The 15,326-nt window shown below is 38.0% G+C and overlaps 2 protein-coding genes across 3 annotated transcripts; one reads left to right on the plus strand and one right to left on the minus strand.

Annotated features, from left to right (window-relative positions):
• Positions 1-663: 663 nt before the first annotated feature.
• ndufa13 (NADH:ubiquinone oxidoreductase subunit A13) lies at positions 664-5,579 on the plus strand. Its single transcript, XM_038270122.1, has 5 exons — positions 664-817; positions 1,939-2,017; positions 2,098-2,169; positions 2,255-2,324; positions 5,359-5,579. The coding sequence occupies exons 1-5, from the start codon at positions 724-726 to the stop codon at positions 5,476-5,478; spliced, it is 435 nt and encodes a 144-aa protein (XP_038126050.1). The 5' UTR covers positions 664-723; the 3' UTR covers positions 5,479-5,579.
• A 2,081-nt stretch (positions 5,580-7,660) lies between these two features.
• cirbpa (cold inducible RNA binding protein a) lies at positions 7,661-13,911 on the minus strand. Of its 2 annotated transcripts, none has more exons than XM_038270140.1 (7): positions 13,903-13,911; positions 9,719-9,824; positions 9,532-9,638; positions 9,371-9,455; positions 9,100-9,241; positions 8,949-9,007; positions 7,661-8,487 (listed from the first exon to the last, which is right to left on the minus strand). In XM_038270140.1, exons 2-7 carry the CDS (start codon positions 9,816-9,818, stop codon positions 8,474-8,476), a joined length of 507 nt encoding a protein of 168 aa, XP_038126068.1. In that variant the 5' UTR covers positions 9,819-9,824; positions 13,903-13,911; the 3' UTR covers positions 7,661-8,473. The 2 variants fall into 2 exon arrangements, with proteins under 2 accessions (XP_038126068.1, XP_038126059.1); XM_038270131.1 differs by having other exon boundaries at positions 9,320-9,455.
• Positions 13,912-15,326: the final 1,415 nt, after the last annotated feature.

Genomic DNA, 15,326 nt, shown 5'->3' on the forward strand with positions numbered 1-15,326 from the left:
CGGACCTCCTCAGTCATCCAGGGCCGTTGGTTGGCTCGGGTGGTGATGGTCTTTGTTGTGCTGACGTCCTCGATGCAGTGGTTGATGTAGGCTGAAACAGTCATGGCGTACTCATCAACATTGATCTTGTTGTCATATGTTGCTGCTGATTTGAACATGTCCCATTCAGAGCATTCAAAGCAGTCCTGGAGTGCATCCATGGCCCCCTCCGTCCAGACCCTCACCTGCTTCACTGTAGGTTTTGCTCTGATCAGCAGGGGTCTGTATGCAGGAATTAGCATCACAGAAAGGTGGTCTGAGGAGCCGATGTGGGGGCGGGGGGCTGCTCTGAATGCGTCTTTTATGTTTGTATAAACTAAGTCCAGAGTGTTCTCTCCACGAGTAGCAAAATCCACGTGTTGATAAAAATGAGGGAGAACAGTTTTCATATTCGCCTGAAAACTGAATTATTATATACACCTAATTTTTCCTAATATTTTTGCTTTATCGTGAATAGATTATTTCTCTACTCATTTCAATTTGAAGTAATGCTAATCCTTCTTACTGCACACATACACATTTCTTAAAATGGCCTTAAAAACCTGAAATGCATCTAGAATCTAGATGCATTGAAACGTGTTGTTCCTTATTCAGACACGTGGGGGCGATGTGGAGCTCATTGACGGTCCGTTCTCTGTGTCCTAAAAGAAGAAGAGTCCTCTGCCGTACCCAGGCTGGAGCAAGATGGCGGGGTCCAAGGTGAAGCAGGACATGCCTCCTCCGGGAGGATATGCTGCTTTCGATTACAAGAGAAATCTTCCTAAACGAGGACTTTCTGGTACAAACACCCTTCTACGCCTTTATAGATACATGATTACATACAGATCCAATGAGAAGCGGTTCACAGCAACTCGAACTGAGGCTAATGCTAACTGTTCGGCTTCAGCTTTTGACACAAACTTAAATAAAAAAGGCTGAGTGATGGTAGCTTTACATTAAGCTCTGCTTAGAAAATACGTCTTAATTTGTTTTTAATAGATGTATAGTTAAGTTTATGTAATAAACTGCACTAATTATTAAAATGATGATGATCAGACAGGTTAAGCTGCTAGCATAGATGCTTTGTTTACTGCAGCATATTGAAAGAGGTTTGTTTGTGTTAGAGAGGATTGTATGCTTAATTCAATATGTATGTAACTGAGACAAATATTGTAATGCAACATGAATGTAGTAAAATCTTTTGATTACAGTATTTAGTTATGGTAATATAGCAAATGTGACCATTGTATTTTATGACAGGATAGTAATGATATACTTCAATAGATCTCCATCAAATAAAGATTAAATTATGAACTTGAACTTAAAACCATTAAATGTAAAAAAAAAAAAAAAAAAAAAAAAGTATGTACTTAATGTTTAAAGCGTCCTTTCTTTACAGCATGATTCATCATTAAATTAGTGCATTATGGGGAAAAATTTAGATAAAGACAAGGATAGAAGTATGTAAATCTCATGCTATGTAGAGTTAAAATCCATTCACTGACTAACACATCTCGATTTTAGTATTTTTTTTATTACTTAAATAATTAAGATAAAACAGTATTGCATAGATGACAGTGGTTAATGCATTAGGCAATAGTTTCCAATAACTGTTGGTTTATAATCTTGGAAATAAGCTCTACGAAATATCACACTTATTAGATTAAAGTACAGTTAGTAGTATTATCCTGAAAATGTTTTGCACAATAGGTATTGATCAATTTAAAAAAAAAGATGCAAGGAATTTCTAAACTATAGATGAGCTCTTTTAGATGATTATCAGATGATTACACTTTGGTGATCTTTCGATTTGTGATACAGTTTGTCTTTAAATTTAGCGTCATTGATATGTGAATTAAAATATCAGAATGTACAGAAACAAAAGCAAATTCAACACTTTTCTTTTCCTCAAATCTTTAGGTTTTAGTATGTTCGGAATCGGCATCGGCATCATGATGTTCGGCTACTGGCGGCTGTTCAGCTGGAACAGAGAGAGGAGGTAAGGAGCACTTATAATATAATATAATAGTCTATAATGTTTGCAGCAAATCTCACACTGGTTGTGATTTTTGCATCCAGGCGCTTGCAGATTGAGGAGCTGGAGGCTAGGGTAGCGCTGATGCCGCTTCTGCAGGCAGAGCACGACCGAAGGTGAAGATGAAAACTCACATGTAGACTTTCTGTTCAGGAGTGGGAAAAGCTTCCTGTGTAACGGTTGGGTTTTGCATTTCTACAGAACTTTAAGGATGCTTAGAGAAAACTTGGAAGAGGAGGCAGTCATCATGAAAGATGTGCCAGGCTGGAAGGTAAGGAGGTTAAAAATGCTACTGTATATGTTATGATGGTGAGATGGAGTGGGGACCCCCTAATTTTTTATATATATATATATATATAAAAATATGAAATTGTGTTATATCAAACTGGTCTTATAGTTACTCTATTACAGATGGAGTAATTTAACGATACTAATTTCACCCTGGGATTCTGATTCAGATTCCTCATTTATGGGACAGGTGTTGTGAATGAAACGGTGCCCAGCTTGAAAGAGATCCTGTGTGTCGCTGAATGTGTGCATTGATGGCTGAAAGACATCTTCTGCCTCCATTTATCTGTTTACTACAGTGTGTTGAATTAATGAAAAAGTGTTTAGACATTTCAATTAGTGGAAAAAATTGCAGGAGGGAATATAAATAGTCTAATCAATCAAACTTTCGCATTTTTAATAATTTTTCAGATCAGTATAAGGTACATGCTGGATGTCATGACCCACAGCGCTGCTGTATGTCTGTGTGAACTCCCCTTAATAACGAGAGCTAACTAAGCTACATGTTGTTGGGGCATATACAGTTTTGTTTTTTAAGATGGGATTGAATATAGAAAAAATATATATTTTACAGTTGTATGTCGTATCAACAAACACACTTCTCCTAACTGAAAAATTAATTTAAGATTTTTTTTCCTTTAAATGAAACGCTATAAAGTTAAAAAGGAACAGTGGAAGCAATTATAATGTGTTGATCTTACAGATGATAGATTTGTAGTAGGTATGTGTCCTGGCATTCAGTCTCTGTGCAGTGCAGCGGTTTAAGTCATGTGGGAGACTTGGGATTAAAACAAGAAACATCATGACGAGCTTTTGACATGAAAAAAGTCTAGCAGCACATGTGATTTATCGTTTTATTTTTGTTCCAAATCCAGTAAATCTTCCTACAGATCTAATATAACTGGACCAAAGAGGCCTGCAGCAGGTCAAAATGAAATATAATTTCTGTTACTTTTATTTAATTAGTCTAAAGTACGGCAAACTTAATGAAACATACATGATATTATCGTAAACTAACTTCTTTTTTTTTTACATTAGCACTGCTGCTTACCTTTATTACGGCTGCACTTTATAAAATTAAAATATATTGAGAGTTGTAGTGAACGGAATTTCTTTTTGTATACAGTATGTGTATAAAGTCTTAAGTCTAGAGGGGTGAATATGAAAGCCTAGTATCTAAATCAGGCATCCCCAAAGTCGGTCTTCGAGGGCCGCTGTCCTGCAGGTTTTAGAGGTTCCCCTGCTCCAGCACAGCTGATCTACATTGATAGTTGATTAACAGGTTTTTGCTGAACTGCAATCATCAGCATCAGCTGTGCTAAAGCAGAGAAACCTCTTAAACCTGCAGGACTGCGGCCCTCGAAGACCGACTTTGGGGATGCCTTATCTAAACCTAGAGGTTACAGGTCTTGTGCTCCTATTGCCCATTTATAGATTGTTGATTTAAATCAAATACATTTTGAGCTGTAAATGCTTCTCATAGAGGGGAGATTCAACTTTAGTGAAGACTTTCGGCCACAGTTGTGGATGAGATCATCTGGTTTGTAGTTTTTGCCTTGGAACAGTAGTTTTCATGCCATAGGGAAACACTTTGTGTTGGATTAAAATTTCAGGGGTTAGGCTCCCCACTCTTTGATTGGGTGTATTTCTTTTTTTTATTTATTTCCCCTCTGGCAACCGTTTCCATGACTCTTTATGCACTTAGTTTGTTCAAACTAATGTAAAGATGTCTAAAGGCTGATTTATACTTCGAAACTAGGTCGTTTGAGTAGGTATCGCAGTGAACAGACGTCCGCGCCTCCTCGGCAGACACTCTGCTGCACCTCACCCAAATAATAGGTGACCGCAGACAGTGCCAGGAGGCCGTCTTGTTTTGTTTTTAAGCAATTGCGGAATACAACTCGTGAAGTTGAACCAGCTATAAGAGCGAGGACGCTGGGACCCTTTTTTCCACCTGGATCTCTTATTTTTCGCCGTCATGTTCCTCCGTTGTCGGACAAACTCGCCCCCACTTCCTCACCTCCTCGGCCGTATGTAGACCCACAGCGTATAGAGTAGACCACACTTCAAAATTTAGCATAAATCAAAAATGTCTGCATCAAGCTCACTGCGACACACTGCTGTGGGGAGTATAACCAGCCCTTAAGCAACCATGCTTTAGTATCTGCGTTTACATGCGCAAATTTCCCTGACCGGATCAAAACCTTGGTGGATCAGAATCTGTTTGCATGGAAACTAGATATTTTTTTTACAAATCTTATGATGAGTGTGTGTGTGTAGATATACAAAGCTTTCATCATATATCATCATATTCATATTATAGCATATGACAAATTATCTAATTTTCTGAAAAGTGGCTGTAAAAAAAAAAAAAAAAAAAAATTCAGGTTTTGTTAAAGAACCCCATACTTTTTTTTGGAGGTCATTATGCTAACGCTTCTTCACTACAGGGTAGAGGGCAGGATGGATGAAATTCAGGAGTGAATAAAAAAACGTGAAGCTGAAGTTGCTATAGCGCAGTGGGTTTGAAGTTTGTACACTGATAATCAGAATGGCGATTTGGGGAAAGAAAATAATTTTTCTAATTGAATTGGACTCAATCGCGTCAGAATCTTAATTCCAAGATGTTTACTTTTTGATTCGAACAGGCCTTTGATCCAGTAATTTTTGTCCTTGTATAAGTAGCTAATATACTGTGGCACTTCACTGCCATCATAAATACTTTAATAATCCCAGAGGGAAATTACTTTTGTTACACGCTCCAGTTACTGTTTTATATAACTGGAGTGTGTAACAAAAGTAATTTCCCTCTGATGCATGGTCTCACACTCATATGTTAAACATTTAGCTTCAATTGATGAATCAGCTATATATTTACATATATATGATGATGGATGCGTTTGATTGTACTGGTTAATTTACCACCCAGTAAATCATCTGTAAATTCAATTAATACAATTCTGAGCAGTGGCTAAATTCAGTTTTAGTTTATAATTTGCTGCTGCGACTGTCTGCAGGTGGGGGAGAGCGTCTTCCACACAGATCGCTGGGTCACCCCTATGACTGAGGAGCTGTTCAACCTGCGACCACGTGAGGAGCTTTTGCACAAGCGTTTTGGCTTCCTGTGGTACGTGTGATCCTGGCTGTGGATGTCCCAAGATCCAGCACCCATGTGGACCTGAGCCCTTGCTCACTTCTGCTTGTAAATGTTCAATAAAGTATCTTTTTCTGTACCTAATCTAATTGTTTTGTCATTTTGGTTCTCACAAGTTTACAAGTTTTAGTCTTATTCCTGACCTTTTAAATACAACTTTCAGATGTTTGGATGGGGAATGAAATAGTCTGACAAATTTAATGGTACAGTAGTTCCAGTGCTGTAATGATCCATCTAGCAAACGGTAAATTAATATGGTCTTGAGTTGCTAAGGTTCCCCAATGGGGGCTGACCAGTGTTTCTTACTACCTTAAGCTAAACAACTGAGCTGTGACTTCAGTACGATCAGATACTTTGATCGTAATTGGACATTTAATTTAACCTCTAAAGGGGATGGACAGCCTTAACAGTTAATGATTTTAGTGTTTAGGTCTTGTGATGCCGTACTGTTGTCGTGGGCAATCCTGAGCCAGATTTTATACCAGTAGTTATTTGAAAGAAACTGAGCAGTGAATGCTTTGTAATTTTTTTTAGAAAGCAATATATAAATTGTCTTCTATACTAGGTGTATTGCGTTTAATGCCTCCCTGTACTCATAGCCTGATAAGCTTTATTTCAATGTCTAATCCTTGTTCGATAAAATTTTAAAGATTCCAGATTTAGTCACTGTTTGGTCAGGTTCCACTAAAATTCAATCCCCTCTTCACTAATCTTCAGTTCTAAAACAAAATGGCTGATGCCCTTACAGCTCAGTTGAGGGAGAGAAGCAAACTTCATTTATTGGTCACTTCCCTTAGTAATAGATGACGTTATTAGATATCATCTGTTGCCATGGGCAGTTTTCTAAACAACCAATAAGGAGGCTCCAGAGAACACCCCACTATTATTCTATTTTAAGATCTGATAGGCTAGATCTTAAGTCACTTCAAAAAGATGACCATGTTTATGTATTTAATAAAAATTAAGCAAATCAGGATTTGTTCATCTTTATTGAAAGAGCACAGTTCAACTCCAAAGCATTAGCCACAAGGCTCAGCCATCTCCACTTCGACAACCCATCCACAGGGACCTCATCCCTTTCCATGTCATGAACACATTCATGAAGGACCTGGAGAATAAAAATATAAAATTCACTCAAAATGTAAAATTAGCTTCACATCACCAAACCATTGTAGCGTCACTTACCAGATATAAGAATCTGCATAGTGATCATCATCATCTATAGCCATCAGACCAGGAAGCAAGGAGATCCATTCAAGTCTCAACTGGTCAGTTCACCCTAGAGAAAAACACCAGTTAGGCCTGAAAACTAACAAGGAGCACAATGTTCTGCATGCAACAAGCTTTAAGTTGTCAGGAGTAAATTCAGAAGTGAGCTTGAAGTGATTACAAATAGGGGTGATCTGTAGGCATAACTGGACGGAATTTGAGCAGCAATGAGGTGAACAGAAGTTGACCGAGCACAATTCTATCCGTGACTTTGAGGATAATGCTCGTGGGCTTTTAGAGCGCTACAATCCAGGAGCTTCCTTAAAACATTTCCTCATAATGGCATTATCTGAATCAAGAAGGAGGCCATGGCATGTTTGCAGGAGACATCTGAAGCACAGGACTTTACACAACTGTAGGTATTCATGGAAACAATGAGAACTGCTTTTCAAGGATGTGAGCAAAGCAAAAGGAGATTTTTACCTCACGTGCATTGGCCTACTTTCTTCATATTTGATATAGGCAAGAGCAGCTTTTCATCTTTGAGCACTTGTTGGCAGGCGCAACACTTCTCTCCAAGGACTTGTAGGTTTTTGAAGGAGCTGAGGTCTTGGAACATACTGAAGCATTGACAGGACACCAGCTGACGGCTTGAAAACTTTTATCACTTTCAATCCAAACTTCACTAGAAGTTTGGACTCAAAAGTTAGGATTTCAATTCCTCTTTAACATGTACAGGAGGCACTGGACCAAAGAAAATTTGCCTAATAACTTTATGGAAATTAAGTAGCTGTATGAAGTTAACCATTAAAAGAGAAAGCCAATTCATGTGCCCTTTAGCAACTGGTCTATGAGTGATGTTAGAGAAAAAGAATAAACAGTTTCCACGCAGCATTGAGTTAGCCACCACCTTAACATTCCCATGTGATCATTTTGAAGAGGCAACGGAATCAGGATCATTTCACATTTTGTTTTAATAGGCTCCATGAAGCCAAACTGACAAAGGAAAAAAAATTCTTGGATCATACAAAGAACATAAAGTACAAAAAACTGTTCCCGTTCGGTTACTCTGGTAACGAAGTTACATTTTCTGATCACTTTAAACAAGAGAGTCCATTTACAGCACATTAAGATGCAGATGTTGAGCAGAGCACAGAAGATACCTGGGGCAGACTGTAGCATGCTGCATTTTGCAACTTCATGAACAGCTGGCCACTTCGGATGTGTAGTTCACCAGGAATTCACTCTTTTGGGAGATTGAACACAAAATGAGCCTTGGGTAAGCTAGGTTCTCAATAGTTTAAGAAATTTAACAATAAAATCCCCCAAAGGTTAATCTGAGTATGCCATTTATTCCTCAGTTTTAAGATTTGGTAGGAGGTAGGTCAGTTTATCAACAAGGAAAACAAAAAGCCCCATTAAGATTTTATAAAAACAAAAACACTTTAAAGTGCTGGACGAAAAAAAAAATAGCTGATTAACTGATCGACAAAAAAAGCAATGTGGATAGCTGCTTTATCCCCATTTTAAAGGGGGCTGTACAGTAGATTTTATACAAAAAGCCTTGAACGTTAGGAGTAGCCAATTGAGCAAGAGTACTGAATTTCAATCTGTAACATGGTTGAGCATTGACCAAAACTCGTGGCTACATTTACTTCAGATGCCAAGCTACTACAACAGAACTACATATTACACGTGGACATGTTTTTCCTTGAGGAGCACAGCTTTCAAATACGGCCAGCCAAGTGATGATCTTGAATCAGGGAGCTTTACTCGTGTGTTGCTGGAGGATAAGAAGTGGGCACAGGTAAAGACACTGAATGTTGACACTGCTTTTTTCACAATATCCATTCCCCCTTAGATCTAGTCTCATCACCCTCCCTCTTTTTTTGCTCAAAGGGCTCCATCAGTTGAGAAGTGAGCAGCATTTGAAGGTAGCATTTCTCATTTGCGTTAAGAGCTCAAACGTCTCCACCAGTCTCCTTCAGTGTGGAACGGGCCAGCAAAGACAGGCAACTGTATGCAATGAGGCTTGAACTTGGGCTCAGGTACAGAACTGAGGGGCACACATGAGCCTTTAACATTCGGGCCAGGAAGGCATCCTTAACATTACTGAGTGAAACTTGAAATTTTTGCAATTCCTCCAAATTAAGTGTTCACCATCATTAAACTACAGCCTACAGTATCACTTAATTTTTTAACGGCCTAAAATGGCTACAATTAAACGCTAAAAAAGATTCTTACCGTAGCTGTCATAGCTATCCCGATAGGATCCAGAGCGGTCACCATATCCACCCTGCCCCCTGAGGGAGAAAAATAGGCAGATTAATTTACATATTAAAAAATATGCATCTATAAAAAAAATAAATTAAAAAAAAAACGACTCAAAACTTACCTTTCCCTGCTGTATCCACCACCATATCCTCCTCCTCCTCCACCTCCAGTTCTGTATCCACCACCAAAGCTTCTGTCACTGCCGCCAAAGCTTCTGTCGCCGTAGCTTCTGTCACCGTAGCTTCTGTCGCTGTTGTAGCCACCTAAACATGCAAATTTATGTTAGAAAAAAACTGAACATAAAGCTAGAGAAGAGTAACTTCTCATGTTTCAAGTCTCACCCCTTGAGAAGCCACGTCCTCCCCTCCCCCGGGAACCACCGCTGAACCTACCCCCGCGTGGACCGGAGCTGAACCCTCCTCTGGAGCGGCCACCCTTTCCTGCCTCATCAACTCGAATTGCCCGACCATCAAGTGTCTGCAACAAAAAGGAAAATTAGATTTCAAGTCTCAAATGCCTCAAACTACATCAACACAACGTGAACAAAGATTACCTTTCCGTTCATGGCATCCAGAGCATCCTTGGCATCATCGACATTGTCGTACTTGACAAAGCCGAAACCACGAGATCTGCCGGTCTCTTTGTCTCTGATAACATCGACTAGTTGGAGAAAAAAAAAGATTAAATGACCTATCCTTAACCAAAAAGCAGAGTACATATTCAATTAAAAATAACCTTACCTTTCTCAATTGTGCCATATTTGCCAAAAGCTGCAGCCAGAGAATCTTCATTGGTCTCGAAGCTCAGACCTCCGATGAAAAGCTTTCCCTCATCCGACATATTTAACTAAAAAAAAAGAGAAATATATACATTTACTTAAAATAGTTGAAAAACGATAATTAGAAATAATATAACATAGCGTGAAATGCGAAAGAAAAAAATAAATAAAAGCGCCCCGCCCTGGCTAAGCAGTAGGCAGGATGACGCAGTTCCATTGGAAAGTAGGTCATGGTGGCAGTTACAAAATGGCGCCCGGTTATTGCGCACTTTCGGGCGGAGACAAAGCACGCATTTTGTAAAGAATAAAAAAGGTGAATTTTCAAAACCTAAATTAAAATAAGTTTATTTGAATACCACCGTCGAGTATTATCCATTTCCAAATCAAAAATGATGACCATCAATTTGATGGAAAGCCCCCCCCCTTTCCCCGTCGCCATTTTGTAACATCGGGCACGTTTTCTTTTGTCTCGGTGACCTACTTAACTGCAACACGATGCCCTACTTTCCAAGTTACATAAGTGACCCAATTAAAAAAAGCAGGTTAATAGTGGCGTGACCCACTTTTAAAGGATCGCTTCAGGAAAGCTTAAAAAATAATTTAACTTGTTAATTTAATTTTAGCAATTCGTTTAGAGAAAAATCAGAGCAAACTATTTTAAAATGTGCAAAACAAAATGAAAAAAGAGGAGGGAATGCTGCATTTGTCACAACAGTAAATTTATAAGATAAAATAAAAATTACCTTTTTCTCTTTCGAGGATAACTGGGAAACAGCTGGTCGTGCTGATGAAAGTCGAATGAGAACGAGTAAGAAGGGGCGCTCCTTTTTATACCCTCCGCTCAGAGCGCTTCTTCTCCTATTCGTCAGAACTCTGACTCTACAGCCACCTCCTGTTCTGCGCAACGAACAACTATCAATAAAGGCTGAAAAACAAGCATATGTTCACGGAAACACTCAGTTTCGATTACGAAACAAGATCTCTCTACACATTTAAGTGAGAAATAAAACAGCAACTTTAACACCGAATCTATTTCCTCTCGATATGCACAAAGAATAACCCGTTTAATGCCATTATTACTGTCATTTAATCATTTTAACCTATTTTCAGGGGACGGGGTTGGCCGCCATTACTGCTTGCTCCTTCTGCACGTTCCCTCCATTTTTTAGACCTTACATTGATAGTTTTTTTAATCGTTTATAGCAGATATAAGTCCTTTGCCTTTATATGTTGGATATCCATTAGGAAATATGTAGTGGGGTGCATCACGACTCATGTATGCGTATGATATATATTTTTAGCATATCGTTTCACATATAATTTGCGCGCTTTCTTCTTTTTACAGTATGAGAAATGTCGATTCCTCTTCATGACAGACTGTAGTATCGAATTCTTTCTGCTTTTCTCCTTTGTACTATTTCTCTTGGGTTCTCCTTCGGTAATTAGTCATGGAGTTCCTTGTGTTTTATACCCGATCTATGAATCCTGAGTAGAAGTATTATCTTTCAGTACCACACGTGGCATGATATAGAAATGCTTAAAGTAGAACTCTATCATACTCTCTAAAGCTAAAAGTGTTTATCCAAATATCTCCATGACAAAGTATTTTTTATTTTTTGTTTAAACCTTATTAAAACAAGCCCTTATACTGTTTAATCACTGTTGTTGTTTAATCTTCTAGTTTTCAGAGATAAAATGTATCATACAAGCTGTAGCCTATGTGAATAACCTGCATAGACACAAGAGGAGCAGTAAACAAAAAACAGCATGGTGATGGTTTGTGAGGAGGACCTCAGCTGCCTCAGATTGAGTGCCAGAGCCTTACAAATACACTAATATCTCACAGTGTGAATAGTTTTCAAAATGTTGGACACTGGAATTGTATAAATCTAAAGACAAACAGAAAATAAATGTAAAAGGTGGTACTGATACTGATAAAACTAAATCACACGCAGATGGATTCTGTTTACTAAAGAAAAAGAAAGAGTCTGCACCTAGATTAAATCAGGCTTAACACAAGCAATTAGAAACCAGGGTTTATTCTCTGAACTCTAACAATTGTGCATAAATCCTTTAAAATGTTTGGATGAAAAAAGAGCTGTAGTTTTTCAGAATAATATGTGAATATTTCTTTAAGGTACTGTATAGGATAATGAAATGATCTGCAGATCACATGCAGGTGACTTTTTTCCTCTATCGTTAGTAAATTTCTTATCTGTCTGCAGTTTCAGGGTTTTCATTGTTTCAATATGTAAAGGAGTCCCCAGGAGGTTCAGCTCTGCCTTTCAGCAGTGGTAGAAAAGACAAGTCATGGGGGGAGGTTGAACAATAAAACAGATGGGGGGTCATCAGCCACATGTTGGTATTCAACAGACGTGCAGTTGCTTTCTAAAACACCTTTGAGGAAATTGAACTTTCAAATAGAGCCGTTGGTTTGTAACAAAGCTGTTTCGGCTTTCTGATTGAATCCAGTTCTTTCTTATCACTGCAGCCTTTCAAATGCAGTACATTTGCTCTCATTTGGATTACTCCTTTCAGCTTTTAATCTCTTTACCTGAAACCAGGTCTTTCTCAGGTTTAACAAATGCAGCCATCATGTGAGGATCTATCATTGGGGTTTGTTTGGATTTTTAAGAGCATGAAGTCACCTCTGATTCTCTTAATACCAAATAAATCCCAGACCGACATTTTAACCATAACTATGTGCTTTATTATTAGGAGCATGTTGCAGCTCTTCTCACTGCTGCCAGTCTGCTCCATCGACGCCATCAGCATTCTCACTGCAGCTCTGAACTGGTGCTGTTCATTGCCTTGAGGCAACCTCAGAGGAAAAAACTGGGCGGTTTCACGAACAACCCTGAATAGCAGGAATTCAGTCGTTTCTCTTCTCTGTTAAAAGCAGAGGTGGTGCTTTTGCTTCCGCTCCACTGCAGAGAGCTGAGAATGAAACCGATGTTTAGATATGGGAGCTTCATTACAAAAGAATTTGGAGACAAAATTGATTGTATTAACATCTGCAGAGGGGAGATGCTTTGAATTATTATGAAGGCTCAGACTCTGTTTGCATGTCACAAAAGAAGATTTGTGTTTTCACCAAAAGGAGGGGGATGGGACAAATGGTGCGGGGGATGGGAGCCTCTCTCTGCAGCACAGAGGAGGAGGAGGAGCATGGCGGAGAATGCAGGAGGAAATGGATGTTGTTTTTCTTTCCAACACAAAGAGAAGAGCTGAAAAGGCTCACAAATGCCCCATATTTATGAATGCTTAGCCATACTAAGAAACTAAGCATTATAATAAGAAAACATACCAACCCACTTTTTTCTTTGCTCTTATATTATCACAAATTTAGTAGAAAAACATACCAGTCAATTATACCTGTCTTAACATGCATTATTGAAGCCCTGTATAGCAAATAATCTATAAACAAATGAAGGTTTCAAACTGCTTATATTTCTTCACATTCTTTTTTTTTTTTTTTTGGTAATGGAGATCAACTTTCAAGGGACCATTCTCTGCAGAGAATTCACATTTCTACAATCATGAAAAGGCAATACATTGCTTATAGATGTTGGTTTTAAGAGGCACACGCTCAAACGGACATGAATGAGGTATATTACAGACAAATATCATATTTTTTAAGGTTACCTCCTCAGAACCTAACAATTAGCTAAATATTGACATTGCATAAAAAAAAAAAAACAGTGACAAAGGAGACAAATCAGGGTTCAGACTCTGCCGATCACATTAAAAAATGTAACAGAAATCTCAGCATTGAGGCACAGATACAAACAGAAATTTACCTAGATTGAGGAATATTTCAGGATCTTAAAGTTGAGGTTTCATTTGAAGATTAAACTGTTTAAATATAATACATAATGTTGCCTTCCTTGTGTGCAGTGTCCAGGTTTCCTGGAGTCTGTGGCTGGAGCTAAGGTTAGTTTAAGAGAAACCAAGTAAAGTTGACTTATATCTTCTAGAAAATACATCTATTCTCAAAGATATGCCAAAGGTTTTTGCAAACACTGTTTTATGAAACTTCAACTTACCAAGCTTTTGGTAAGTGTAAGTGTCTAATGTGAAGAGAAAAGAATACATTGATCAACAGCTTCTGCAAATTAAATCCTCATTTCATGTCTTCTTTGAGACAGTATAACTTTAAAAGCAGCCTTCACCTTCCACCTTCAGGACCAGATAATCCAGCTGTAGATTAGATTATTATCTCTGAGCAACCCAGTTTTGATATCTGATATCATTTGATTGGTAATTACATTTAAAAAATACAATACATATTTTTTTTTTAATAAAAAGCAGCATCCAAGCTGCCATCCACATTCTTTTTTTTAGTTTTTCTGCAATGGGCTATTGTCTTTTTATCTGGAAAAAAAAATATTTGGTTTGAGTGTGCGTTTTCAATAATTTCACAGTTGTTTCTTTATGAGACATGGGTTTTCCTTTATCATACAGCCCATTCTGATTTTAGTTTAGTTATTTTTTTATTTCTTGTGTGAACCTCTATGCTTTTATCGTCCTATTTGCTTTAAAACTGACACATCTAAAGCTCCTTTATACTTGTCAAATAATAAAGAACATCTCTATCCAACTCTTATTAGTGGGTTTTAACTGTACACTATATGTAAATAATGCAAAAAAGATCAAGACCAAGATCATAACATTTATGCTTTTTCATGGTTTTTAGCTTACTTGTGATTTAATTGGCTAAAAAGAGAGATAGGAATAGAACCATTGAAATCAAACAAACAGCTTATTTTCAAGGAGGTTGATACCTAATCTCAAGTTATTTGAAACAGAAGGGCGCACCAAATTATCTCATGCATAGTCCTGATTCTATACAACTTTTGGAGATAATACAAGTTGAAGGTTTTGTTGTTACAAGGCAAAATACTAAAATATTGACATTTACCGCAAGGACAATTATACGTCAATGATTCTTATTTGAAGTGCTGAAAAACAGCAAGGTTGTTTAGGTGGATATTTATTTGGAAGATCTAAAAACATTTTCAAATGTCTTTATCCCTCTGGGTCACTTTCACCATAAACAGACTGAATTTATGAAGCACTCTTCTAGTCATGCTGACAGCTCAGAGCATTTTACACCACAGCCATATTGACCTAATCACACTGAAACATTCAAACACCAATATGCAGATCAGCATGGGGCTTGGAGTTAAGTTCCTTGCATCCTGGGCACGGAACAGGAGGAATCTGGAGTCAAAGTGTACATTGGAAGATGTCTACTCTTCCAATTAGGCTCTAAAACACTGTAATTGGTTTTAACTCTAACCTGCACACATGAGCTTGGTATTAAACATTTTATTACAAAGCTATTGGCCACATTCTTATTTATAAGATTGTTATCGACAGTAGGTCAGATAGTAACTACCTGTGACGTTTTAAAGAACTTCAATTTTAAAAATCCTAAACTGTCCCTTTAAGGACGAGAAAGGGAGCATGTGCATATTTTATGAGCTTAGGATACTGTTACTGGTGATGGAGGAATTGAAATACTGCATGTTGTTGTAAGGCACAACTCATGACTCAACAGATTTAGT

This window comes from Cyprinodon tularosa, unplaced genomic scaffold (genome assembly GCF_016077235.1).
Source record: "Cyprinodon tularosa strain WSP-4 unplaced genomic scaffold, ASM1607723v1 ctg12, whole genome shotgun sequence".
NCBI classification, from domain to species: Eukaryota; Metazoa; Chordata; class Actinopteri; order Cyprinodontiformes; family Cyprinodontidae; genus Cyprinodon; species Cyprinodon tularosa.

What these genes read in the sequence shown, in the direction of transcription:
- ndufa13 (XM_038270122.1), top strand. Translation starts at nt 724, where the DNA reads ATGGCGGGGTCCAAGGTGAAGCAGGACATGCCTCCTCCGGGAGGATAT. An exon ending in AGCTGGAACAGAGAGAGGAG is followed by an intron (nt 2,018 to 2,097) that starts GTAAGGAGCACT and finishes TTTTGCATCCAG; the next exon opens with GCGCTTGCAGATTGAGGAGC. An exon ending in CAGGCAGAGCACGACCGAAG is followed by an intron (nt 2,170 to 2,254) that starts GTGAAGATGAAA and finishes GCATTTCTACAG; the next exon opens with AACTTTAAGGATGCTTAGAG.
- cirbpa (XM_038270131.1), bottom strand. Translation starts at nt 9,818, where the DNA reads ATGTCGGATGAGGGAAAGCTTTTCATCGGAGGTCTGAGCTTCGAGACC. An exon ending in AGGACGTGGCTTCTCAAGGG is followed by an intron (nt 9,242 to 9,319) that starts GTGAGACTTGAA and finishes TTGCATGTTTAG; the next exon opens with GTGGCTACAACAGCGACAGA. An exon ending in GGTGGATACAGCAGGGAAAG is followed by an intron (nt 9,008 to 9,099) that starts GTAAGTTTTGAG and finishes TTTCTCCCTCAG; the next exon opens with GGGGCAGGGTGGATATGGTG.